General features: G+C 42.2%; 1 protein-coding gene across 1 annotated transcript in view; it reads left to right on the forward strand.

Annotated features, from left to right (window-relative positions):
* The window catches only part of SVEP1 (sushi, von Willebrand factor type A, EGF and pentraxin domain containing 1), a 534,033-nt gene that overhangs the window by 65,772 nt on the left and 441,378 nt on the right, over nucleotides 1–26,883 (forward strand). Inside the window, exon 2 of the mRNA XM_029614894.1 lies at nucleotides 22,609–22,864. Coding sequence (XP_029470754.1) covers nucleotides 22,609–22,864 — 256 coding nt within the window. The remainder of the gene's footprint in view (nucleotides 1–22,608; nucleotides 22,865–26,883) is intronic.

Genomic DNA, 26,883 nt, shown 5'->3' on the forward strand with positions numbered 1-26,883 from the left:
CAGAAACCTGGAAGTCATATTTCATTCTGAGCTATCATTTCAAGCTCAAGTAAGAATGGTGGTGCAAAGCTCCTTTTTTAGACTTCACATGTTTCATAACAATACAATTAGCAATCTCTGCTAGTATTAGGTCTAGATTATTGTAATTCCATCTGTCTTGATCTATCTTCTTCCACTCTGTGAGCCTTGCAGATAATTCAGAATTCAGCTGAACATATACTTACCAGGTCTACTTGTTTTGAACATATATCCCAATTACTGTACATCAAAATGGCGCCGTCGCTGGGGTGAATGCGCTGGAGTTAATTAATTCTGACGCAACCCCATTGGACACCGTCATTGTGCTTACGAATGAAGAAAGAAGAGGACATTTATTTATTTATTTAACATTTTTCTATACCGAACTTCATGACAAGCTTCATATCAGACCGGTTTACATCAAACTTGGGGATTAACTGAACAAAACCATATAACAGGAAGGCCGAAGCGCAGTTACAAATAACAGGGAGAGTGAACTTGGAGGCTAGGATAGCCAGGAAGTAAAGGACAGAAAAAACTCGAGGATGCGAACGTATGTCTATACAGAGGTTGGGTCAGTCATTTGGTCTATTGGGCTGAATGAAAGTACTGTTGCAATGTTAGGCTTAAGGCTTAAGGGAAGGCTTGGAGAAAAAGCCAGGTCTTGAGTTTTTTTCGGAAAGTAATCATGCAGGGTTCCAGTCTTAGGTCGGTCGGCAGGTTGTTCCAGATTATGGGGCCTGCTGTGGAGAATGCCCGTTCTTTCGTAGCAGTTAGACGGGAGGATTTGGTTGGGGGGACTTGAAGGGTTCCTTTGTGTGCTGTTCTGATAGGTCTTGCAGATGTGTATGGTTTAAGTGGGAACTGGAGGTCTAGCGGTAGTTGGTTGTGTATGGATTTGTGGATAATGGTGAGCGCTTTGTGCAAGATTCTGTATTTAATAGGTAGCCAGTGTAGGTTTCTAAGTATAGGTGTGATGTGAGAGGAGCTCCCAGGCCTGGGTTCTGAGGCCTAGGCCTAACCCTGGGCCAAGGCCCAGGTATTGGGAGCTTGCCTCTTGGTCAAGGCCTCTGCATCAGGCCTGGGTCCGGGCCTAGGTCCCGGCATTGGCACCTGGCCTCTGATTCAGGTTGCAACATCAGGCCAAGGGCCCCAGCATCGGAACCTGGCCTCTGGGTTGGGTCACGGCATTAGGCCTAGGTCTAGGCCAAGGCCCCAGTGTTGGGACCTGGTCTCCGGGTCGTGTCTTGGCATTGGGCCTGGGTGCAGGCCCTGGCCTAGACCAAGGCCCTGGTGTTGGGACCAGACCTTCGACGAATTCTTGATGGATTAGGTAAGGCTTTGTTTTTTTAAATTTTCACAGGTCTTGGCGAGGCCAGGTTTTGTGTGTCGTGCTCAGGCGTAGGATGTGGTCCTTGCTTTGGGCCTCGGCCTATGCCCAAATGCAATGCCGGTGTCTCGGCTTAGGCCCAAAGCTGGGGCCTTGTCTAGGGCATAAACCGAGGCTCCTGCTTTGGTCCTCGCCCTATGCTGTAGGCGTGGTCCCGGCTTTGGGCCTAGACCTAGGCCTGATGCATTTGTTTAAAACAAAATGAACGAATAAGGTTTGTTTCATTCAGGAGAGTCCCCAATTTGGTTCAGGGGCTCCCCAAATGAAAAGAGTTAGCTTTATTTGTCATGTTTTGCACTTTCATTTTAAATGAATGCACATCCCTACCCTTGGCCTGTGTGGTCTAGTTAGCAGAATCATGAGATTGGTTATTTACAGTTTCTAAGCCCAATGCTATGGAATTAGTTGCCTGTTCTTTGGAAGAAGATATGTTTTAAAACTTTTAAAAATCATTTCTTAGCATCCAGTCAGATGAATCCAGAACAAGTGGGTTATGCACCTCTACCAGCAGACAGAGATGGAGCAAACTGATGTCACTATACATATACCCCTGCAGTGATATCAACCTGCCAATATTCTCCATCTCCAGCAGATGGTGGATATGCATTTCCTTACTGGGGATTGCTTCATTTTCTAAAAGGAGAATTAAGGATATTGCATTGCTTCGCTGTCTTGCAGTAATACCAAAAGGTCTCTCCCCCAGTTGAGAATTCCTGAGGTGATTTCTGTGGTCCCTCAGATGAGTGCTTTGGTCTAGTAGCTGGTTTTCAGCCAGCATGGACTTAGCTGCTTAAGTGGCTGACCCACAAGGTGATCTCCCTGTTGCAGCCTGCTCAGTTGTTGGAATACCTCGGAATTCAGTTCAACACGAGGCAGGGCAAGGTTTTCCTGCCAGAAGCACACATTCAGAATTTGATGACACAGCTCCATCTGTTATTGAACACTCTGCACCCAACCATATGGTCCTACCTGCAAGTACTTGACTTAATGGCGATGACCCTGGAAATGGTCCTGTGGACAAAGGCATATGCGTCCTCTTCAACACTCCCTACTATCCCAGTGGAAATCTGCAGTCTCAGGACTATTCAATTCGGCTCCTCCTGCTGATGGACATCTCCTCCCAGTTGCAGTGGTGGCTGCAGTGTATCATCTATGGAAGGGTGTTTCCCTAGCACCACCAGACTGGTTAGAACTGACAATAGATGCAAGTCTCCGTGGTTGGGGAGCTCACTGTCAGGAGCTGATGGCGCAAGGGTGCTGGAATACAGAAGAGACTCTCTGGTGCATCAATCGACTGGAAGCCAGGGTGGTCCAGTTGGCATGTTTGCAGTTCAGCAACAGGTTGCAGGGTTAGTCGGTCCAGATAATGTCGGATAATGCAATGACCACGGCTTACATCAATCGGCAGGGAGGAACCAAGAGCCAGCAAGTGTCGCAGGAGATAGATCAGTTTATGGAATGAGTAGAAATGCATCTCCAGATGATTTCAGCCTCACACATCGTAGGAAAAGACAAAATAAGAGTAGACTTTTTCAGTCTGGACTCAGGAGAATGGGCTTTGTCAGACGAGATGTTTCAGCTGATTTTGGATCCTGATGTCCCCTGTTCCTAGACGTCCTAATGACTTCTTGCAATGCAAAAGTTCTGCGATTCTTCAGTCGCAGAAGAGATGCTACCACCCAAGAAAGAGATCTAGGTGTCATAGTGGATAACACATTGAAATCGTCGGTTCAGTGTGCTGCGGCAGTCAAAAAAGCAAACAGAATGTTGGAAATTATTTGGAAGGGAATGGTGAATAAAACAGAAAATGTCATAATGCCTCTGTATTGCTCCATGGTGAGACAGCACCTTGAATACTGTGTACAATTCTGGTCGCCGCATCTCAAAAAAGATATAATTGCAATGGGGAAGGTACAGAGAAGGGTGACCAAAATAATAAGGGGAATAGAACAGCTCCCCTATGAGGAAAGACTAAAGAACAAAGATGTTTCACTTCTTTCAGAAAACGGGCCACATCAGGATGAGCCAAGCCATCATTCACCTGGCCCCTGAAACAAGCAAGAGCCACTACTTGTACCTTTTCAGCTTGGAGAAGAGAAGGCTGAGGAGGGATACGTTTGAGTTGTTTAAAATCAAGAGATGTCTAGAATGGGTAGATGTGAATCGGTTATTTACTCTTTCAGATAATAGAAAGACTAGGGGGCACTCCATGAAGTTACCATGTGGCACATTTAAAACTAATCGGAGAAAGTTCTTTTTCACTCAACACACAATTAAACTCTGGAATTTGTTGCCAGAGGATGTGGTTAGTGCAGTTAGTATAGTTGTGTTTAAAAAAGGATTGGATAAGTTCTTGGAGGAGAAGCCCATTATTTGCTATTAATTAAGTTGACTTAGAAAATAGCCACTGCTATTACTATAAACAGTAATATAAAATAGACTTAGTTTTTAGGTACTTGCCAGGTTCTTATGGCCTGGATTGGCCACTGTTGGAAACAGGATGCTGGGCTTGATAGACCCTTGGTCTGACCCAGTATGGCATGTTCTTATGTTCTTATGTTCATTTGGAATCAATGCCCTAGTGCAGGAATGGCAGGAGGACAAGTTGCTGTATGCCTTTCTTCCATGGCCCATGTTGCGGATTTGTGGTGGCTTCTGGAGGATTCTTCCCTTCAACTTCAGGGTCCATTTCTTCACGAAGATCTGACTCGATTTTGTCTTAAGGTAGGCCTTTGAGAGGGCTCGATTGCTGAAACATGGATACTTAGTGGCAGTGATTTTCACTTTGCTTAGAGCTAGAAAGTTCTCCACTTTCTTGACCTATGTGCAGGTTTGGAGAGTGTTTGAGGCCTGGTGTGAGGATGGAGGTACTCTTCCTCATTTGGCCAAGATCCTGTTCATCTTGGAATTTTTGCAGGATGGCTTGAATAAAGGTTTTGTCCTTAATTCCTTAATCTTCATCCTACCAATTGGGGTCCAATTGGACCCCATGCACTTATGTGCTTCCGCTATATATATACACCAGAAATTATTTTCAGCCGCCATTTTAGGAATTTGTCACTTAGCCTACGGTAAGTCTGCTTCAAATGTTATTCTAAACTATTCTACTTTATTCTTCCTACAGCAGCTATGTATTATTTTACTTTATTCTTCCTACAGCAGCTATGTATTATTTGGGCTCCAAAAAACCCCCAGAATTTGTGACTTACAATTTTAAAATGTATAACTACTGATTCTTTGCATTTTCAGTCGGTAAAAATGTCTACAAGAGGGTCTTCTAGGCAGAAATAGGCTCGGTATTCTACTGCAGATATTCTGAAAGCAATTTTCCAGGATAACGATTACTCTAATTTTGAAGATTCAGACAACTCTGATGATGAGGTTGATCACATAGAGCAATCGGAACATAATGACACCGAATCCGGTTTTCCATATTGAAATAAATAATAAGGCATGTTCAATGACAGTGATTTTCATGGTCAATTAACAAAACTGCAAGGGGTCCATTTGGACCCCAGTTGGTAAGATTGTGTTGTAAACTATTTTGGTAGGATGAAGGTTAAAGGTACAAGTGATGGCTCTTGCTTGTTTCAGAAGCCAGGTGAATAATGGCTTGGCCCATCCTGATGTGGCCCGTTTCCTGAAAGAAGTGAAACATCTTTGTCCTCCCTTGCAGTTTCCAGTAAACTGGAGTCTAAAATTGGTCTTGGATTTCTTAGTAGGTCCTATGTTTAGATTGATGCGTAACCTGTCCTTGCGGTTACTGACCTTGAAAACGGTGTTTCTTGTGGCAATTTGATCTGCATGGAGAGTTTCTGAGCTGCGGGCCTTGTCTTACCAGGAGCCCTTCCTCCGGTTGACTTCAGTGGTGATATAGCTGCATACTGTTCCTTCCTTTTTACCGAAGGTAGTCATTGAATTTCACTTGAAATAGTCCATCTCCCTGCCGTCTCTGGATGGAGTGTTGCGACTGTCGCTGCCCGACGGCTTCACTCCACCTACCTTTTCTTATCTGCAACTTCTCCTGCTCTTGATGTACGCCTGGCTGCCGCGACGTCAGTCTACCGTCCTCTCCGGCATCCCTGGACTGGCTTGGGCGCTGCCTCCTTCCATGCTCTCCAGGTACCTTAGGGCGCGCGTGCCGCGTGGCCCTCATTCTTATTTCCTCATTGGTGCATTCCTCAGGGGCGTCCCCCTGTGATGACGTCACGCTGCCCGGATATTTAAGCCTACTGTTTATTGCTAGCCGTTGAGTTAGCAAGGGGCATCTTACGGATGGGATTCGCTCTCCGTACCCATCTACTCTGTCTTCCAACTTCTATTGGACGCTTTCTGGTAACAGGGTACCCGCTCCTCGGGGGCCTCTTTGCTTCTTTCAGGTCGCTTTCAGGTAACCGGTACTCGCTTCTCGAGGGCCCATGTTCCCTGACCCACTGCCTGCATCTATCTCGTTTTCTACTTGGAGGAATTTGCTACAGATACCATCAGTGAGTACTACTATCATCTACTCCTCAGAGCTGTCTCCCTGGAACCAGGTACTCACTCCTCAAGGGCCTGCCTCCGTTCCAGCGCCAGTGCCATCTCCTACGTGGAACCGCTGTGTGAGTACTTTGCCAACAAGTCTCTCTACCTCCAGGCATCTGGTACTTGCTCCTTGAGGGTGTAAGCAAGAAAGTGAGAGTAAATTCAATTTTCAAGGAATTGAAAAAAGGGCCAGCTGTCCCTATCTTGGGGCTTCTCCATACTTGGGACTCCATGAATGTTCTAAGGTACTCACTTTCTATGTTCTCTCCACTACAGCACGGCTACCAGAGAAACCGCTGTTCCAGCGCCCTGGGGAATACTAGCCCAGCCGGGCTACATCTTCTACTCACTAATGCCACCTCTGGTGGCTTCTCAAACTGTCTAAATAAAGAACTATCTGTGTTTGTGTTTCCAGAGCTGAGCCTGACCTGTGGCCCCTCACGGGACTTCCCCTCCATGGGCGTGGTCAGCTGCCACAGTGTCCAAGGGTCCACCCAAACCTCATTAACTATAACACAGAGAGAGAGAGAGACGTAGGGGAGTATTGTCTGCTGCTACCCATATCATCCGGTATCTGGAGGTTACTGAGCCTTTGCAGAAAACAGATCACCTGTTTGTTATTCCCAGCGGTCCTAAACAAAGGGCAATGGCCTCGTGGGCTACCATAGCCCACTGGATTAAGGAGGTTGTCATGGCAGCATACGTTGATGCTGGCAAGCCATTACCTAGTCAGGTTAGGGCTCATTCCACTAGGGCTCAGGCAGTGACATGGGCAGAAGTTAGATTGTTGTCTCCCATCGACATTTGCTGAGCGGCGACGTGGTCCTCCTTACACCCCTTTTCCAGGTTTTATTGTCTGGATGTGCAGGCCTGGGAGGATGCAGCCTTTGCAGTTGCAGTTTTGACTGGACCACGGGCAACCTCCCATGCTATTCGGGAGTAGCTTGGGTACATCCCACTTGTTCTGGATTCATCTGACTGGTCACTAAGAAATGAGAAATTACTACTTACCTGATAATTTCCTTTTCTTTAGGACAGTCAGATGAATCCAGCTTCCCTCCTTTGGCTGCTGGAAGTTTCTAGTATGGTCCTCCTATGTGACTACCTGTTTCAAGGATTACTGGCAAGTGTTAGTCCAGTCCCTAGACTAATGTTTCTACATTCTTATCTGAATTCAGTGTTATCTGTTGTATGAGTATTGACATGGTTATCTGTTTTTAATAGTTTTTTTGCTAGTCTGTCCACAGTTGCTTTTGAAGAGAATACTGTCAGGCTGATGTCATTGCAAGGTATATATACTGTGAAATAATTTTGCTCCTTCTCCATCTGCTGGTAGAGGTGCATATTGGATTCATCCGATTGTCCGAAAAGAAAGGAAACTATCAGGTAAGTGGTAATTTCTCATTATAATTCCAGGCAACACAGAGCCAAACTGCACTCAGCAATCCAAATACAACCAGGAAAAAGTGCAGTAAACTTGCATAGTCCATTAACTTCCAATATAGTTCTTTATTTCATATCGGCAAACTCCACTGTTATATAGTGAGACCGTGTCGGGACCGTGTCGGGGGACGTACTATATCATGCTTGATGAAATCTCACTATATAACAGCGGAGTTTGCCGCTATGAAATAAAGAACTATATTGGAAGTTAATGGACTATGCAAGTTTACTGCACATTTTCCTGGTTGAATTTCTCATTATAAAACATTTTTTTTTAAAAGAGGCTTTTAATTTGAATTAGTCAGGACATTATAATGAGGTAAGCAACACTTGGTGAATTCTCTGGCCAGTGCCTTTGGAAACTTGAATGTTCTGATGCTTAAGATATAAATTAAACTTTGAACTGTTTGGACATTAGTTGAACTTTTCATGTCCTTCCTCTTATTGGTCTCTCATCCCTGATGATTGGACCTTTGCCTATCACTATTATTTGCTCAATGCCTTTGGCAAGACATTTTCTACCCAAGGGTAGTAGCTTTATTCCATTCTCAAGCGTGTATGTGAATTTGTGTGTATTTACCGTATTTGTAAATGGCTTGATGTAAGCCACTTTGGACCTTGGATAATGTGGCCTAGATATTTTTAAATAAATAAATGACGACATCGAGCAGGTAGGTCAGAGTGTGACTAGACTGGAGATAATACAGCTTTCAGCAGAGGTAGGCAGGCCAGAAAAAAAGACGCAGATGGGCCAGTTTTGATCGATGGGCTGTGGTTTGTCTACCCTTGCTCTATCCCATAAATGTGTACATATATCACGTAACATCCCTCTTTCACGCAACATTTACAGCACATCAGCCTATGATTCACTAATTCGTTCTTTTCTACTGTGCATAGCACTTCTGAATACATGGCATACACAAAGTTATAGCACACAACAAATATACAAAACTCTAAAAGTTTTATTTAAGGAGAAAAAACATGTAAACAAAAATTCTTAGCTGCAGGCACTGTGGGTCTTGGTATATAGCATCCCTTTTCTGTACTGTTGTGTATTTCAGGCTGTGGAGCATTAAAGGCTTAAAATGACTGTATTATATAAGGTAAATGAGCAGCCCTTTCCCCACCCCACCCCTGCCGCACTAGTGGGCTCTGTATAGTCTGTTCTGAGAAGCGATGGACTCTTTCTCCTTGATTTGAAGTACTGTTGATAAGGCAGTCAAGTTCAAGGCAAAGTATGCAAAGGGGATGAGCCAGTAAGGGGCCAAGTTTCAAAGAGTTTAGACCCTTATCTTTGAGAGTTAGGCTCCTAAGTTGTCCCTTTTGAAAATTTCCTGGGGCTGAGTTCCTAAATTTAGATCCCTAGTTTCATTAAGCTCCTAAATTTAGGAGCCTAAAAAGTAGGTGGCTGCAGGGGCGGAGTTAGGGCAGGGAAACAAAGTTAGGAGCTTAGCATGCATTTTCAGAACTAGGCACCTAATTTAAGATCCTAAATCTAGGAAAATGAGTAGCGGACATTAATTTAGGACGCTAACTTTTAGGTACCCGAATTTATGTGACTTTTCAGCTGAAAACATAGGTTACTAAGTTCAGCTGAAAATGGCACAGAGTTTAGGCTCTTAATTTAAGGGCTCAATTTATTTTGGCCCTTCATTTTTCATTTTTAGGTTGTTTGCACAGATTTGATCTTTCTATAACTTCTATGAAGCACTTTGTTCCTATTAAGCCATGGGAAATGTGAGATAACTTCATCCACCATGACCTCTACTTTCATGGGATAAAAGTTGTGAGTTTTCCTGTCCTTTCTGTATTTGGTCAGTCATTGCCAGTAGTCTTTCAAGTCTCAGCATCCCTCCAGTCTTTAGAGCCTGAGGATTGATTGACGTTTTACCAACAGTCTATTCTTGCAAGATCAGGTCCCTATAAACTGCTCCATGAAGATTATGTTGAGAATCAGAGCTTAGGTGCAGTATATTAACACTAATACCTTCCCAATAACGTTTATAAGTTTATACTTCAGAGGTCCGTAATCTGCCTAGTACTTATTGTGATTTGTGTCTAATCTGTTCAAATTGGGATTTTCATTATGTGTTGTTTTATATGGAGTGTATGTGGGTAATAGATTTTTGTCAAGTTTTGTATATGAATTTTCTTTTGTACTAGAAGACTATGGTTTGTAAAGTATATTGTACTTTGTATAGAATGTCCAAAAAAACAAACCGGAAACTGATCCAATATTGCAGTAGCGACCAACACAAGAGGATCAGTGAACACCAGGAGTTCTTTATTCTGCACAAAACATCGTAAAAAGCCCGACTCAGGCTGAGTTTTGCTATTTGAGCTGCTTCAGGGGCTATTATGTGTAATGCCGGTGGTTTGTCTCCATACAGCAGTTCAGCCTCTTAAGAAATGCTTAAACAAATGCCACCGCCGCTCAAATAACGCCACTAACACTTCGGCGACTAGCTCCACTTCGGCCGGACAGGAATTCAGCTGGTTAGACAACAGTTTTTATACAACAGCTTTTAGACAGTCAAAGCCATCAAATTTACTGCAGTAAAGTGTTAGCGGCGTTATTTGAGCGGCGATTAGCCCCTGAAGCAGCTCAAAGAGTGAAACTTGGCCTGAGTCGGGCTTTTTACGATGTTTTATGCAGAATAAAGAGCTCCTGGTGTTCACTGATCCTTTGTATAGAACGTCCTTTGACTGGAGGAGTAACAAATTGCCAAATAAAAATAAACAGGTGGGATGACAATTTGTACAAGTTGGTATTTGTGCACATTTTTGTATTAAATTTTCCTCTCCTTTAACAATTATGTTACAGTAACAATTATGTTAAAATGGAGTTGATATGCATTCTGCAATATTTGGTTGCTTCTGCACCATTACCTAATATTGTTCTACCTAGCTAGTCCCTATATCCTGTGGAACTAGGTCACATAAATGCTTAATGGAGTGTGCAAATGAAACGTATTACAACTGAAATGTGGGCTAATATTTTTGGCTTCTTGCCCTTAGTTTATGCTCATGTCTTGGAGCAAGCAACTTCCTTCTTTTTCTGTAAGGGACTGATGTCACTGAAAAAACTTTGCATTTTGAGAAAGGTATGAGGAGGCTGATAATGTATTCCATGGCTCAGAACTCAGCCAGTCCCATATGCCTTATTATATGCTCATTATCTACATCAAACCTACACAGATCTGATCCAGATCTAGACACCGGGAAGGAGACAGAGGATCAGTGGCATCAGGAGGGAAAGCTTGTAAAGAGGGGAGAACTGGAACATGAGGAGGGAGTAAACATAGATATAGCATTAACCCAAAAATTGACACCAGGGAATATCTTATGGCAACATTTTGTTGCGTCGGAGGTGGACCCTTGGGCCGAGGTGGGGTTGATGCAACCCATAGGTAGGGACCTATGGGTCCCCACTGTCGGCAGGCGGAGTGGGCTGATAGAGGCCGCTGGAGCTTCACTTATACCAGCCCTCATTCCCTGCGGGCCTTTGGGTGCCGGGGCTGGCAGGACTTAGGTGGGCCTCGAGGAGAGAGTTGGTTCAGCCTAGAGACAGCAGGTGAGAGATGGTACAGTCTTACTCTGGACGAGGTAGTGTCCTGGAAACTCGACCACCAATGGAACGGAAGCAGACAGGGGGTGCTCGAGTAAGAGCAGGCCGAAGCCTGAATAAACCACATCCAGGGGGTAAGCTGAAGAGGCGTCAGAGAACAGGCTTGAGTCAGGGCTGGTGGCAATCCGAAAGCAGTGGCAAGCGACACTGAGATCTGATCACGGAGATAAGTCAATGACGTAGTCAGGCGAAGCAGAAGTCTGGGTTTGGAGATAGGCAATAGTGTAATCAGGCAAAGCAGAGGTCTGGGTCTGGAGATAGGCAATAGTGTAATCAGGCAAAGCAGAGGTCTGGGTCTGGAGATAGGCAATAGCGTAGTCAGACGAAGCAGAGGTCTGGGTCTGGAGACAGGCAGTAGCGTAATCAGGCGAAACAGAGGTCCGGGCTTGGAGAGAGTCAATGGCGAAGTCAGGCAATGCAGAGGTCCCGGCTTGGAGAGAGTCAATGGTGAAGTCAGGCAATGCAGAGGTCCGGGCTTGGAAAGAGTCAGTGGTGAAGTCAGGCAAAGCAAAGTCAAAGTCCATGTAGACAATCCGAGGTACGAGCAAGGGTAGAAACAAGGAGACTGGAACCAGGAACAATGAGGAACAGGAACACAGGAAGTGAGACGAATCTCTGAAGGCAACGAGTACTCGATCAGTGAGGAGACCTGTTGCAAAGGTGACACTAGGAAGCGGAGCCTGAGCTTATATACTGTAATAGCATTGACGTCAAGAGAATGATTAAATGCTTTCTCTAACCTTTCTGTAATCTGGGCTCCCTGTCTTCTAGTTCGATGGTGGCTGGAATGGGTTCTCATACCTGTGACAAAAAAATGTGCATTTGTAATTTGAATCTCGTGTTGTCTCTTTCAGTTGTGTCTTGCTGCGATCATTAAGTGTAACACATTTTAATAATACAAACATGCTTTTGAATGAGGTTCAGACATCTTTTATTATCCTGGTTGTTTGGAACTAGTCCTCCCAATGGAGCAAGAAATTTGCAAGCATCAGCACAATCTTCCCTAGGAGCTGTCAGAGCTCAACTTGGCTGCTAGTGGGTTTTTCTGCCTACATTCAAAGCTAGCTAGGCAAGCCTTTTAGAATACCGAGCTGAGTGGGTTTATGGAAGAGCTAGTTTCAGTCCCATTGTGAAGAGGAAATAAATCCAGACACTTCTAAAAAACGCGCGTGTTTGGAATGGCACAAAACCCATACATTTTTATTTTTTTTCAGTTCCGTAAACTTCCTAAAGAGTTGTCTGTGAGGATCTCTTAATAGAACTGGACTAATGATAAACATAGTGCAAGACCCTTCCCCCATCACTGCTGCTGGCTGAGTACTGCAAGAACACATCGCATGTGAGCTGGTGTGGGAAGATCTGAAGGGGGTCAAGAAGCATCTGGGAGCCGAGGAGGCTCCTGAGAAACACACAGAAGCTAAAGTTAGGGAGAATAAATTGGGATTTAAAAATAGGATGTCTGTACCTGCTACTCTTTGTGCTGCTTCTTCTGTCCTCATCTTCTGCCTCTTAGAGCAAAGGTTCCGCTTCCGAGCAAGTGCAGCTGCAGCGCTGGAAGGCCGTGCTGAGAAATGTGTTTGTAAGCTGCATCTGGGATGTCTGACTGGCTCCCTGCTGGTTTCCCGGCCTGCTTTCCTAGCCCTGGAACAGTTTAAGGCCGTCTTGGATTAAAGGCACTCAGGAGCTGGCATGTCCTTCTTTTCCACCTTTGTGTCATTATTCTTTGGCGTAGCTATTTTGTTGTGGTTGTACTTGATGAGCAAGTCCCTTTAACGGAAAACGGACCCAGATGAAATTCTCCAAACACCGCTTCATCAAGTCTTTTCTCCCATTCTGTGTCTATGGGGAAAAAAATAAAGATTAGTGAATCAGGCCCTAGATCTGCTTATATAAAGAACGAACTTGGGGCTTGCTGTAATGGCTCTCTGTGGTTTTTTTTTTTTTATATACCAATAACGTAGCCCCTTTGGATATCTTGAGTATTACAACGGCATAAGGTAGCTGGACTTAGCTTATGTTTTTCACCACGCACTTCTATTTTTATTTTTATTTATTTAAAAATGTTTATATACCGTAAACAATAAGACATTTGCATGTCCGTCTAGGCGGTTTACAAATTTACATACATAAGTTAAAAATAAAGCATAGGAAATTTACATATGAAGGTTAAAATAGACATAAGCAGCTAAATTAGACATAGTAAAGATCTATCAGTATATTGTGTTATTGGTTTTATGGTATGTTGTATGCTTCTTTAAATAAATATGTCTTTAGCATTTTCTTAAATTCTTTATGGTTTGATGTAAGTCGGAGGTTTTCAGGGAGAGAGTTCCATAAGATTGGACCGGCAACAGAGAAGGTTCTTTTGCGGATTAGAGCTAAGCTGACTGTTTTGACTGTTGGTACTTCTAGCAAACATTTGTCCATGGATCGTAGCTGTCTTGAGGGCTTGTATATGCGTAAGATGTAGCAGAGCCAGACCGAGTCAACGTTATATAATAGATTGTGAATGGTAGATAAAAATTTGTATCTAATACGGTGAGTTATGGGGAGCCAGTGTAATTGTTGTAGAATGGGTGTTATATGCTCTTTACGGGATAAGTTATATATTGTTCTTGCTGTGGCATTTTGAACGAGTTGCAGTGGATATATTGATGATAATGGCAGTCCTAAATATAATGTGTTACAGTAATCTAAGTTTGTTAGAATTAGCGCTTGAACGATAGTCTGGAAGTCAGATAAGGTTAAAAGAGGTTTGAGTTTTTTGAGCATATGTAGTTTGAAAAAGCATTTTTTAACTGTTTCTGATATTTGTTTTGAGAGAGATAATTTTGAGTCGATGAAGATTCCAAGATTCTTTGCATAGGGTTTTATGGGTATTTGTTGTTTGTCAAAGAGAAAGAATTGTGGAGGTTTGTGAATGGAGTCAGGTACCGTTGAAAGATAAACTAGTTCGGTTTTGGCTGCATTTAATTTTAGCCTGTTGTGGGACAGCCAGGTTTTTATGGCTGTTAAGTATATTTGCATCAAGGAGAATGTGTTTGACAAAGTATTAGAAAATGGTATAATGAACTGGATGTCGTCAGCGTATATTTTGAAGTTTATGTTGAGACCATCAAGAAGGTGGCATAAAGGTAAGAGATATATGTTGAAAAGAAGAGCAGAAAGTGATGATCCTTGTGGTACTCCAGTTTCGGTTGTGAACCATTCTGATTTGTGTTTTCCTAGAGTAATTCTTTGTGGCCTGTTAGATAGAAATGTAGTGAACCATTGAAGAGCTGTCCCAGTAATACCAATTTGTTGGAGGTTGTTTAGTAAAATAGTATGATTCAGAGTATCAAATGCAGCGGATATGTCAATCAAAACAAGAATATAGTTTGTGTTAGAGTCAAATCCTCTTATAATGGTGTCAAATGACGATGTTAATAGGGACTCTGTACTGTGTGCTTTTCTGAAGCCATGTTGATTACGGTGGAGTATATTATGATCTTCAATATAATTTGAAATTTGGTGTAGGGCAACAGATTCAATGATTTTGGCTATAGATAGAGTAGCTATTGGGCGGTAGTTAGTTAAATCTAGTGGGTCTTGATTATTTTTTTTTGGTATTGGTATAACAGATGTCCTCTTGATAGAGTCTGGAAAAAGTCCTTGGGATAAGGAGGCATTTGCTATTTTTGTTATTGACGGAGCAAAGTGATCTTTTAATTCTTTGAGTAGGTTTCCAGAGCATGGGTTAAATGGGCTTTTTGAAGGCTTGGATTTTGTTAATATCTTCATAATCGTTGTGTCAGTTACTTCTGTAAATTCTGAAAAAGAAAAGTCCAATTGGGGAATTGATTGTTTTGGAATAGGAAGGGTTTCAAATTCAGTTGAGATATTTCTTGTTTTGGTTGTGAAATATTTGGCTATATCATTACAAAAGGTATTTGATATGTGTAATGGTCTGATTTCTTGTACTGTTGTGAGATTTTTGACAATTGAAAATAGGGCCTTTGGATTTCCATATGCATTCTTTATTTTTAAAGAATAGAATGATTTTTTTGTTTTTATTATTTCTTTTTTGTATTTTTGTAGTAAAGTGTAGTATTCATGTTTTCTCTCAGGGATCGGATTCTTTCTCCATCTTCTTTCTAGACTACGAAGTTTACATTTAACTTTTTTAAGTGATTCATTGTACCAACGTGATGAAACTTTGTTGGGGATTTTTTTTTTGTTTTAATGGTGCTGTAATATCTAGGGTTTCAGTTATACTGTTGTTCCAATAATTTAGCATATCGGATATGTTTGAATGTGGGTTTTGGTTGATTTTTGGTAGAAGCGTATCAGTGAAGAGTTCAGTATTGAGTTTTTTTCGACAGAGTTCTATTTGGTCATGTGAGTTGGTTTTATTGTTGTTTTTGTTAGTTATTTTGATTGTACCTACTGCTTTTATCAAGTAATGGTCTGACCATGGTATTGTGGTGATATCCACGGTGAAGTCATGTCGTGGATGGTTAATATATATTTGATCTAGAGTATTTCCATGTTTATGTGTTGGCTCATTAATGATAGCTTTAAAATTCAATCCATTTAACGCTTCAGTTAAGTGTGTAACAGAGGGGTGATTCTGTTGATTGTTAAAATGTAAATTGAAATCACCAGCAAGAATAGTATTTTCTAAGTCGCAGGGGAGAGTGATAAGTGTTTCAAGAAAATTGGAAAGATTATTAAGAACTCCAGGGGGGCTGTATAGTAAACAGATGTTTAGAACACTTGTTATTATTAATAAAATCTCTATTGTGTGGTCATTTTGGAACTAAACTGGTGGTTAGTCAGAGAAGACCCAACAACAGGTGTAGTACTGTAATGACTGCTTTGATGAGACGTCCATTTTAATCTGTTGAGGTATAAGTGTGATATTATAGTGATGCTAAGTCACTGGTCATTGAATAAAACCAAGCTATTGTTATGATTATTATTAATGTGGAAGCTTAGCATCAATCAAGACTTTCATTTCATCAAATGTTTTGGAAACAACAAACTATAAAATGCTGTCTTTAGATGATTATATTTGAAACTGGTACTCTGGTCCCTCTTTATAACAATTGGACTCCTATAAAATATACTACACGCAAAAATACATTTTAACTTCTGATGAATGGAAGTGACAAAATTCCAAATCAAGAGAGCTGTGCCTGCAGTTCTGAAAAGGGCTTCTTCCTGCGTTGATAGTGTGCAGTCTTCTGGCAATTCTCAGCTTTAACTGTACCTACCCGATGTATCACCTTGCCAGATTCATAGGAATACTGTTCAAGATTTTCAGGGGCGAATGTTACCTATCACAGGGAGCAGCTGCTGATTTGCCCAGTGTTAGAGGTCATGGCATCGGTTTCACTGCTGGACTCTTAGCCTGTGAGTCAGCACTTGGCCTTTGGGTCCGCACTATCTGCTTACAGGCACAGCCTTTTAATCAAATGGTATTCGTGGGTGGCCTGAGAAACATGGTATGATGTAAAGTAAGCATCTGGTGTTTTTGGTTATGTAGCATTTTATAAATTCAAGGAGAACTTTGATAAAAGAAATAGCATCTGATCAGGTGGTGTGTCTGCTTGTTGGACTATGAGTTTTTGACTCATTTGTTTCTCCAATATATTGTCTTGGAACAGAATTCTTTCTGATGGTGGGAACTTTCATTTTTGCAAACAGCAGCAGAGCAGACATATAAGTCCATCTGTCTCATTTCCCCTTGCAGGTGGGGGTGAGACATTGATTACTACTCTGTGGCTGCTAAATGGGCAGCCTGATCCATCATAAATAACATCACAGGATAGCTGGCAAGAAACTGTTGATATTTCTCAGAAAATTATTTGGGAATGTTGACCTCATGTCAACAGACTTTCCATTGAAAAGGCATGACATCAGTGTATTATACTTTGGTTACTAGAGACGCCTCATTATATTTATTTGATTTGTTTTTGCAGTCATAATCTCCTCCTCCGTCAGTTCAGGAGGGAGCAGCTCGGCCGTCTGTAACATGGGAAAGAGCATTTTCCATTGCAGGGCCTAACCCTGTGGACCTCCTTACTGCTGTCAGTACTCAGTTTAACAGATATTAACGAATTTAAAAGGGCAATAAAAACACACCTCTTTAAGATGGCATTCAATGGGGATAGCTAAGAGCTCCTTTCCCTCCCTCCCCCCTCTCATTTTATTGTCAGCCTCTTCTCCTCATTCCCTTTTCCTGATACTCATGAGTATCTGCTGTGTTGACTTATTTACAGGTGTTTTTCTAGATGTATGATGGTCTTATATTGTATTGATTATATGTATTTTATTACGTATGATTTTACCTTTCACACCTTGATTAGAGGCTTAAAGTCCCTTGGTCTTGTTGTGATAGTGTTACGTTGGTTATGTTGATTCTTGGCATATTGATTCCAACAAGTAAGATCTGGTGAGGACTGTTCCCCATTCAAGGAACTTACATCTGGTGTATCGCAGGGCTTGAAGTTGTCCGCTGCACACACACACACACACACTCAATAGGGAAGGTTATGTTGAGTTTTGGGAGTGCATTGGAGAAACTGTATGTACAACATCCAGGTTTTTATTCTCATGGCATATTCATTACATGAGGCAGTAAAGTATTTAACTAATTGTAATGTTGCAATAGAAAGCTGGATGAACCAAACAGCTTGGATTTAAATTTAAAAAAGACCAGAGTGCTGTAGGTCAGCTGTGATCCAGTACTTTCTGAATTAATTAACTTTATTGTCAGAAATCATCCTTGTTTTCCTTCTTTTCAGGTACACAGTCTAGGTTTCATGTTGTATTCTGGTATGACATCTAGGCCTCAGATTAGTAATGTGACATCATACACCGGCGACTACAAGGTCCATATAAAGGGAGAGCCATTAGGCCACCGGTGAATGTGCCTTTGCCATTTCCCCAGCTGCTGCTCACTGGAATGCTGCTAAGAGGCTGGCTACCAGGTTATCCTGTCAAATGAATTGGTTCCTGATTTGCCGCTGAGCAGTGATGTCATAGACCAGCGACTACAAGGCCCATATAAGCAGAGGGCCCTTAGGCAGGTCTGCCCTATGTATGCCCCCTAGTGGGCCTGGGACTATAGTGTGTGGATTTGATGTTAATAATAGATCTGGTCAATTTAGTGTTAAATAAGATTTGGAAGTAATAACTTGCCTTGTTCAAGTAAGTTTAAAAAATTGTAAAATGATGTTAATTTGGGGGTATTGTTAAGTGGGTTATTTTATTTTATGATGGGCGATTTTATTTCTGTTGTATGGAGTAAAGGGAAATATGCAGAAATAAGTGTTGCGCCGGGAGGTGGACCCTTGGCCTAGTGCAGGATTGGTAGGCTCCCTGGTCGGACCCAGAGAGCGCCTGCCACCAGGAGGCGGAGCACAGGAGGAGACAGAGGCTAGCTGGAGCTTCGCCACTAGCAACCCTAGGTACCCCCGGGTTGAGCCCTTGGATACCCGAGTCGCCTGGTCTTAGGAGGACCTCGCAGGATCTCCTTGATAGGAAGTTCAGGGGTGTGCCCACCACAATCAATGGCGTGCGGTCGATACTCAGGCCAGAAGTCCTGGGTGCCTGAGAAGCCAGAAGAGAGTCTCTGAATATATAGCAAGGATAAAGGCCAGATTCAGGGAAGTGTGGTCAGCCAATGCAAGGGTCAGAGCCAGTAATCAGGCCATGGATAGTCAGGCAAAGCAGGAGTCAGTTACCAGTAGTCAGTCAGACGTGGTCGAGTTCAGGCGGAAGGTCAGGTCAGGCGGCGATCCGAGTAGTTGAAGGTCCAGGGAAAGGGACAGGTTAGGTGGCGATCAAAGTAGTCAGAGTTCCAGGCAAAGGTTGAAAACCAAGCACAAGTTCATAGAGAGCAGGAGACAGACGAGCCAGGGAAGCAACTATGCCCAAGGAAGGGAGTGCCAGGAGTCACCTTATATACTGATCTGGGGCTGATGTCATTTAGAAGAGCCAGCAGTCCTTTCGCGCCGCTGGCCCTTTAAGAGGAGGGCAGGAGCGCGTTCGAGCACCTTAAGGCCCTGACCCGGGAGAATCGACGGCGGCAGGAAAGGCCTGAAGAGGAAGAGCCGGCCGGAGGCGCCTGGAGGCCCTCCAAAATGCCTCCCCTGTCCTTCCCCGGAGCAGGGCTAGCTCTGGGACAGCGTGGCGTGAGAGGTAAGACCGGCCAGTCGCGGGTCCTGCGACCGCCCGTCGCAACAATAAGGACTAGATAATCATTTGATCTACAGATCAGTTAGTAACGGTAACTAGAAATGTTATGCCTGAAATGAGAAATGAGTGTGTCTAGGTTATTTGAATTTGCGTTTGATTACGCGCGCAGGCCTTTTAAAATTAGGTTTTCAAATACCCATAGTACATGAAGCAAGGAATCTTGGTATAACCATGGATTCTAACTATGAAAACTCAGGTTAAGACAGTACTTCAAGCCGCTTTTTACAGGTTAAAGATCTTGCGACCGCTTAAGGTTTTACTTCCAGTAGAACTATTCAGATCTGTTTTACAGTCGCTGTTGTTTGGTCAAATTGACTATTGCAATAGTGTAAGAATTAAAAAAAAAAAGTGATGAGATCAATGTAATTAATAATGAATGCAATAGCAAGATTATTAATGGGATTTCCAATTCATTCTCATATCCCACTTTACGAGAATTATATTGGCTACCATGTTCGTGGTGTGTACACTTTTAAGATGGTAATCACTATGCGCAAGTTGCTTTTTGATCTGAAGGACCACATTTATTAAGCCTTCCCTCTATAAAGAAATATAGATCAAGTATGGCTCAGTCAAGAGCTTTTTCATACGCAGGACCAGTTCTTTGGAACAGCCTCCCTGAGGAGCTGTGGGAGGAAACGGACATAAGAAATTTTTGAAAAAAACTGAAAGCTTTTTAATAAGGCATTATAACAAATGATATTGCTAATAATATAACTAGTTACCTGGCTAGAATTTATCTGGATAAGTCGGGAGCATTCCAGGGAGGAGTGGAGTTAGCCGGAGAAGTTAACCACGTAACTGATATTCGGAGTTAATCGGATAACTTATCCGGCTAACTCTGGTCGGGGGATAGGGCTATCCTAAAATATACACCGCTAGTTAGCTGGTTATATATACCCACTCAGCGGCTGAATATGGACCTCGCCAATGTTAAGATGTCTAAGCCATCTAGAATAACAAGTTACATAGGTAGCATATAATTTTAAAATTAAATACATTTGTCAAATGTTTTTCTAGATTTCTCTCATTGGGTAGACTAGACAATTGCCTGAAGCGCAACAATTTTGGGGCTGGCAGCAGGAGATTTGCTATTCATGAGCACTCAGGGCTCTGCCCGGTGACTCTACTGGCCAGTGCTCAGAGTACATTCCTCTGCTTGCTGCTCCAGCCTCTCCCCTCCCAGGTTGTATGCAGGGAACAGGAGGGAAGGGAATGGGATGAGACTAGAGTGGACAGAGCAGAACAGGAGCCACTCTACTAATCTAGCCTTTTCCCCTCATGTTATTTTCTCTCCCCCTTCCCATCCTGTCATGCAGAAAGCAGAAGGGGAGGGGGTGAGGCTAGAGCAGATAGAACAGATTCAGATGAGTTTGTTCTCATGACAACCTGTACATGTTGCCAAAGTAATATATAAAGTGAGTAAAATAAAAGGGAAAACATTTACACATTAGTGATCATAACAATAAGAAAACATTACAGGTATAGAAAAGACAATAACAAGGGCAAGTAAGAACATAAGAACATGCCATACTGGGTCAGACCAAGTGTCCATCAAGCCCAGCATCCTGTTTCCAACAGTGACCAATCCAGGCCATAAGAACCTGGCAAGTACCCAAAAACTAAGTCTATTTCATGTTACCATTGTCAGATCCCGGGATCTGGTGCTGATCCATATTGTACCTGATCCCATTACATTTCTGGTCTGATAGCATAATACATATTTTGCTGCTATAGCTGCTGTTTCTCCTATTTCGCTCATTATTATACAGTTTTCTCTGCTCATTCTCTTGTGGAAAATGTTTTATTTTCTCTGACAGCTTTGGGAAAGGTGTATCTCTGATATCTTTATATTTTGCACATGCATGCAGAGTCTGGAATCGTGGGATTTCCAATCTAGTTTTTGCATATTTCTGCTTTTAGTTTGTGGTTATTTATTTATTTATTTTTTTTAAATATGTTTAGAATCTCTGTTTTGCAAGTGTGACCAAGGTGAGGTATTCTGCTAGTGTGTAGTTTCCATGTAGAAGCCAGTGGTAGTCCACATTTTTGTTTTCCCAACAAGAGGTATATTGCTAATAATAAATATGGATATTTACCCTGCCTTTCCAAATAATGTTCAATTGCTCATAGCAGCATACAGCATTTTTAGAATTTAAGACAATAAGTACCTTTCCAAAAGAGCTTAAAATCTAAGGGCTGTATTTACTAAGAACATAATTAGAAAAAACCTTGAATAAATATGCCTCTAAGTTTGTACTTGAGGCAACAGGAGATAATGTGAATTGCTGAGGGTCACAAGGAGCATTAATGGGGGAAGTGAGATTTGAAAGTTGGTTTCCCTTGTTCTCACTCTAATCACTAGACCACTGGTAATGCTGTTCTAGGGCCTGATGTAATATTTGCATTGCTGTCTTTTTCTAGGTAAGTTTGTTGCTGTTTGAGTTCATGGAATTACAAATGCTGTTTTAGTACGGCACATTTGCTATGTAGGTTCTGAGTCTCTTTTTGCAGGATTTTGTATTACTTCATGATGGAGTCAATATTCAAAGCCATTTAGCTGGATAACTTACAAGTAATCCAGCTAAATGGCAAGTCTTTGAATATTGGGCCATCTATCTGGCTCGATTTTAGCAGGACTAGTCTTTATCCATCTAAAATCTAGCCGGATAAAATGTATGCGTCTGGGGCAGGCCTGTTATCTGGCCTTGTGTGGCTGGATTTCATTCCACTTAAATGGGTATCTTCAAAGATATCCAGTTAAGACTAAGAGGCACTGTTAAGTAAAAAAAACAGAAAACAAGTGCCGTGCAGATCTGAGGCTCGATTCCAACCCTCTCCCCTGATATGACAGAAATGGCTCTGCCCGGTCGCAATCCCCTAAACCCCCTCCACTGTGCAAAAATATGATGCGGGGTCCACAGATCACCTGGCCTCCAAAACACCCTTCCCTGTTGTTAATTCTAAATCTGTCTCTCTCTTGCCCCTCACCTTTTACCCACCCACAACCTTTTGTCCCAGGCCACCCCCTCCCGGACTCTGAAAACCCCAGCCGGGAGTGAGGCGCTCTCCTGTCTATTCTCGGCAGTTCTAGTGACACTGACGGCAGCAGCAGAGCTGGAAGCGTAAGCCTAGCTCTAATGCTCTACAACTTTGAGTCAAACCCAGTGAAGTTTGCTTTTCAAATAAAAATGTTCTTATTCTGTTTATTTTGCGTTATTTGTTCATGTCTTTTGAGTTAGCAGCAGAATCCCGCATAGGGAATATAGAAAGCCTGATTCACTGAGGTTTAAACTGTAATTGTCCATTTTAGTTTGATATTGCACTTTCTCTGAGATATAGTGTTTATTGTTCATTGCAGCAAATACTGCGCCACTCTCGAGGGAATGCCACAAAGGTGATATTTCTCATTACCGATGGTTATTCTAATGGGGGTGACCCTAGACCCACTGCAACGACCCTGCGTGACCTTGGAGTGGAGATCTTCACCTTTGGAATATGGCAGGGCAACATCCGAGAGCTGCATGATATGGCCTCTCACCCAAAGGAGGAACATTGTTACCTGCTTCATAGCTTTGCAGAATTTGAGGCTCTGGCCCGCAGAGCTCTTCATGAAGGTATTGCTCTTTGCAGCCCATATGGCTTCTTGCTACCCAATCTAGTTCTTCTTAAGAATGCAGCTCAAAACCATGCGACACAGTTTCACCAACATCTTTCCAGGTTTTCTCTTGCCTCTGTACTGTTGCTGGACTCCTCTGAATTGGACAGATTTTAATTTATTAAAGGTTTTAAACATGATTAAATATGCATATGACAAGGATGGCATTAAGCTTTTGTGTTTAGGGAAGAGGAGGCTGGGCGTTTAAGTAGTGAGCAGAATGAATGATCACATGTGAGTGAGCAGAATGAATGACCAAACCCATTTTTAGCTAGAGTCCAAGGGATATTTCTATGATATCGTTCATTCTGTTCCATGCCTCAGTCTCCTTTCCAATTCCGCTTCATCTCTCTGTCAGTCTCCTTTTGCTTCCCTCTCCATCATGTTTCCTTCATGTAGCTCATATTGTTCCTTCTCATCTCCCACTCCTTCTTCCATTTGTAGTCCTCCTCTTTCAGTCCTTCACCCATATAGGAGAGAGATTTCAGGGTGATCAGGGCTGATGATGTCAAGGTTGTAAAACAGCGTGACAAGGCAGTGACCAGAGCCAGGGGAATACTAGGGTACATAGAAAGAGAGATGACCAGTAGAAAAAAAAAGGGTGATAACGCCTCTATACATGTCATTGTAAGAACTTCATCTGCAGTATTTTATCCATTTCTGGAGTGGTACCTCCTAAAGGATAACAGACAAAAAATGGAGCAGAATCTGCATTAAATGCCCAGAGAAATATGATTAAAGGACCTATTATATATATCCTAGATGAGAGGAGAGAGATAGGGATATAAGAGAGATATTCAAATACCTTAAATGTATAAATAATGCACAAGACATAAAGATTTTTCAGTGGAATTTAAGTTCAAGAGCAAAAGATCATGATATGAGGTTCAGAGAGGGTAGACTCAGAAATAACAGAATATATTTCTTCAGAGAAAGCATGGTTGATAAATTGAATAGTCTCCCAATGTAGAGGCAAAAACAGTAACAGAATTCAATAAAAGATAGAATAGGCTCAGAGAATCCATAGGTGCAAAGAAGTGAAAAGAAATCCAGAGATCTATGGATTTGCAGTAGGAAATCCAGAGAAGAAGAATGTGACATCAAGGAACTTCAGATCTGCAAGAATGCTTAGGACCAACTTTAAATCCTGAAGAGAGGTTTTAATAAACACAATCCATATTTTAAATAGCGCAGTCATGGCTGTACAATACAGTCCTGTTAGAAAGAAGACTCAGTCCCCCAACACGTCCATGTTTCACGGGTGGCTGCATCGGGAGGGCCAGGCAAATACATCTTTCAATAGTTCTTTTAGCACTGACCGTACAGTATATCAAACAACTGCAATAGGAATAAAATTGGACAGACTAGATCAGTGATTTTCAACCTTTTGTCGGCCGGGACACTCCTGACAGATGGTTCTCACATACATGACTCACTGAACACATGACTGTCACGGGGCTAAATGTAAATATATATTCTGCATCCTCAGGAATCCCCTCGACCCGCAACAATGGGTATGGAGCAGAATTAGGGCGTTACCCGTACAGCTCACTATACAAAAAAAGATATTCGGGTTCTGGTGACATCTCAGTAAAAGCAAAACAAACTCCCTCTACTACAAGGTGTAATAGCCTTTCTTATGAAAAGATAGTAATTTACCACTAATGCATGTCCTATTGAGAAAGCACAACAAATAAGATTGATACAAATGCCTAGATGCTAGTAAAATACCTCACCTTGGTCACACGCCCAGAACTGACCTTCACCAATTACAGAAAAACCACAAATTATAAATATAGAGACAGAAACTGGAATGGAAAAACAAAAAAGCCACTCTTCATGGTGTGCAAACCTGGAGAAATGGAAAGAGAAATATAACATCTAACATATATGGTCATTTATCAAAATGCTGTAAGGTGTTTTCGCATGCGTTAAGGGCATTATGGTTAGTCTCTCTCTCTCATCTCCCCAATTGTTGTATGTAGGAAATACTACATTCTGGCACTTATCTGAAAGTTATCACCATTTGCAGTAACTTAGCTCTTCTAATAGGTATTATTGCAATAAACTGCCTACTACCATAATACACACCCCTTTTTCTATCACAGGCGATATTTAGTGCTTTTTGATAAATCCAGGTCATAGCCCCAGGATCTGCAATAATGTACACAAACTAACCTGCACAAAGTTACACCTGTATTATGGAACATACTCAAACAGTAACAACCCTACCTCTGAAAAGGCAACACTACAAATAATAAACCAGGCTCTAAGTACCAATACACTTCCTATTAGGAGAACCAAATAAGCCAAGCTGCTATAAATCCCCACACAGAAATAATTGTAAAACTATACTAATAAATGTTTCAAAACAGCTGATGAACAGAATAACATCCAACAATTAAAAACTCATAAAAATTATTAAAAATTGTCCAAATACCAATAAAATATTTCAAAGCAGCGGACATGTCACATAATACCCAATATTTAAAATAACAGTCAATCACAAAATATAAACTTAAAAAGCCACCTTTACTTATTCTCTCCAGCAAGTCTCCTACTCCTTTCCCTTGCAGGCCAAAAACACACACCAGAATCAGCAGTGGCTGCTGAAGCTCTATCCTCATGGTCCTCTTCCTTAGGGCCCATGACCAGTCACTCACACACACACACATGCGTACACCACAATTAGACACGATGATCAGTCTCTGTCTCTCTCATATACCAGTCACCTCCCTGACCAGTCTCTTTCTCTCACGCACACCAGTCGCCTTCCTGCCCAATCTTTCTCTCTCCCTCACACACGCCAGTCACCTCCCTGACCAGTCTCTCTTCCTCATACACACACACACACACACACACACACACATCAGTCACCTCCCTGACCAATCTCTGACTCAATCACACACATGCTCTGTCTCTCAATCACACACATGCTGTCTCACTTAGACACCTACTGACAATCAAACTTGCACAAACACACTCTCTTATATACAAGCTTTCAATCACTGTTGTGATGAAGGAGAGGGAGGAAAGCACAACCATGTCAGTAGGACACCGGGAAGCTGTGACACACCTGCACGTGCTTGGCGACACACTGGTTGAGAATTGCTGGACTAGATGGTCTTTATAGTCTTTATTTGATTTCATAATCTTTATGATCATTTTTTCACAATCTGTATGTACCTTGCAACAGAATCCAGGAAAGCATGGGATAAGTGCATAGGATCCTTTCTCCTTCTTTCCTTCCCTCTCTGGCATATATATCTCTTTCCTTCCTCCCCCTTTCCCAACAAGGATCTTGTTCCATTGCTGACGTATGAGCAAGAAACCTTTTGTCACAGATGTTGTGCCATATATATTAACTGATGATCAATGGAAGTCTGCAATCTCCATTCTTTCTTCTTCATGCCATAGTCTGTTAGGATGGTGTACATATAGCTTTATAATGATATTTTTCCACCACAAAGTTCTTTCCCTTTCTGTTTTAAAAGTCTGCCTGATCAATATATATATAGTAACATAGTAGCTCACAAACAGATATGAACCAAGTGGCCCACCCAGTTGTCTTCCTTTCTGGTTCTCTACCACTTTGGGTAAAAGAGCATATAAATTCCCATACTCCACACTTGAGACAGCACCAGTTCTAACTCCTTCCCCCCAACATGTCTTTCATTCAGGCTCTCAACCTGTTCCTACCACTGCTCTTTTTATATGTCTCACAAATATTTAAATTCCATTACAGTGCTGGCCTCTGTCCCATCTACTAATAGTTTATTCCAGTCTATGTTATCTTCCAGTTTGGTTCTTACAAGTCCCATGCTTAATCAACCACCAAGCTTTTTACCACCAAATTTTGTAATAATCTAAGCAGCCACCAAAACTAGTGGGGCTGTTGTCCGAAACACCAAGCAGTTCCATGGTCGCTCTTTGTAGGTTGGCCTACAAGGAGAGAAACCCGATGTAGCTATACCATTA

Source organism: Rhinatrema bivittatum, chromosome 1, assembly GCF_901001135.1.
Source record: "Rhinatrema bivittatum chromosome 1, aRhiBiv1.1, whole genome shotgun sequence".
In the NCBI taxonomy this organism is placed as follows: domain Eukaryota; kingdom Metazoa; phylum Chordata; class Amphibia; order Gymnophiona; family Rhinatrematidae; genus Rhinatrema; species Rhinatrema bivittatum.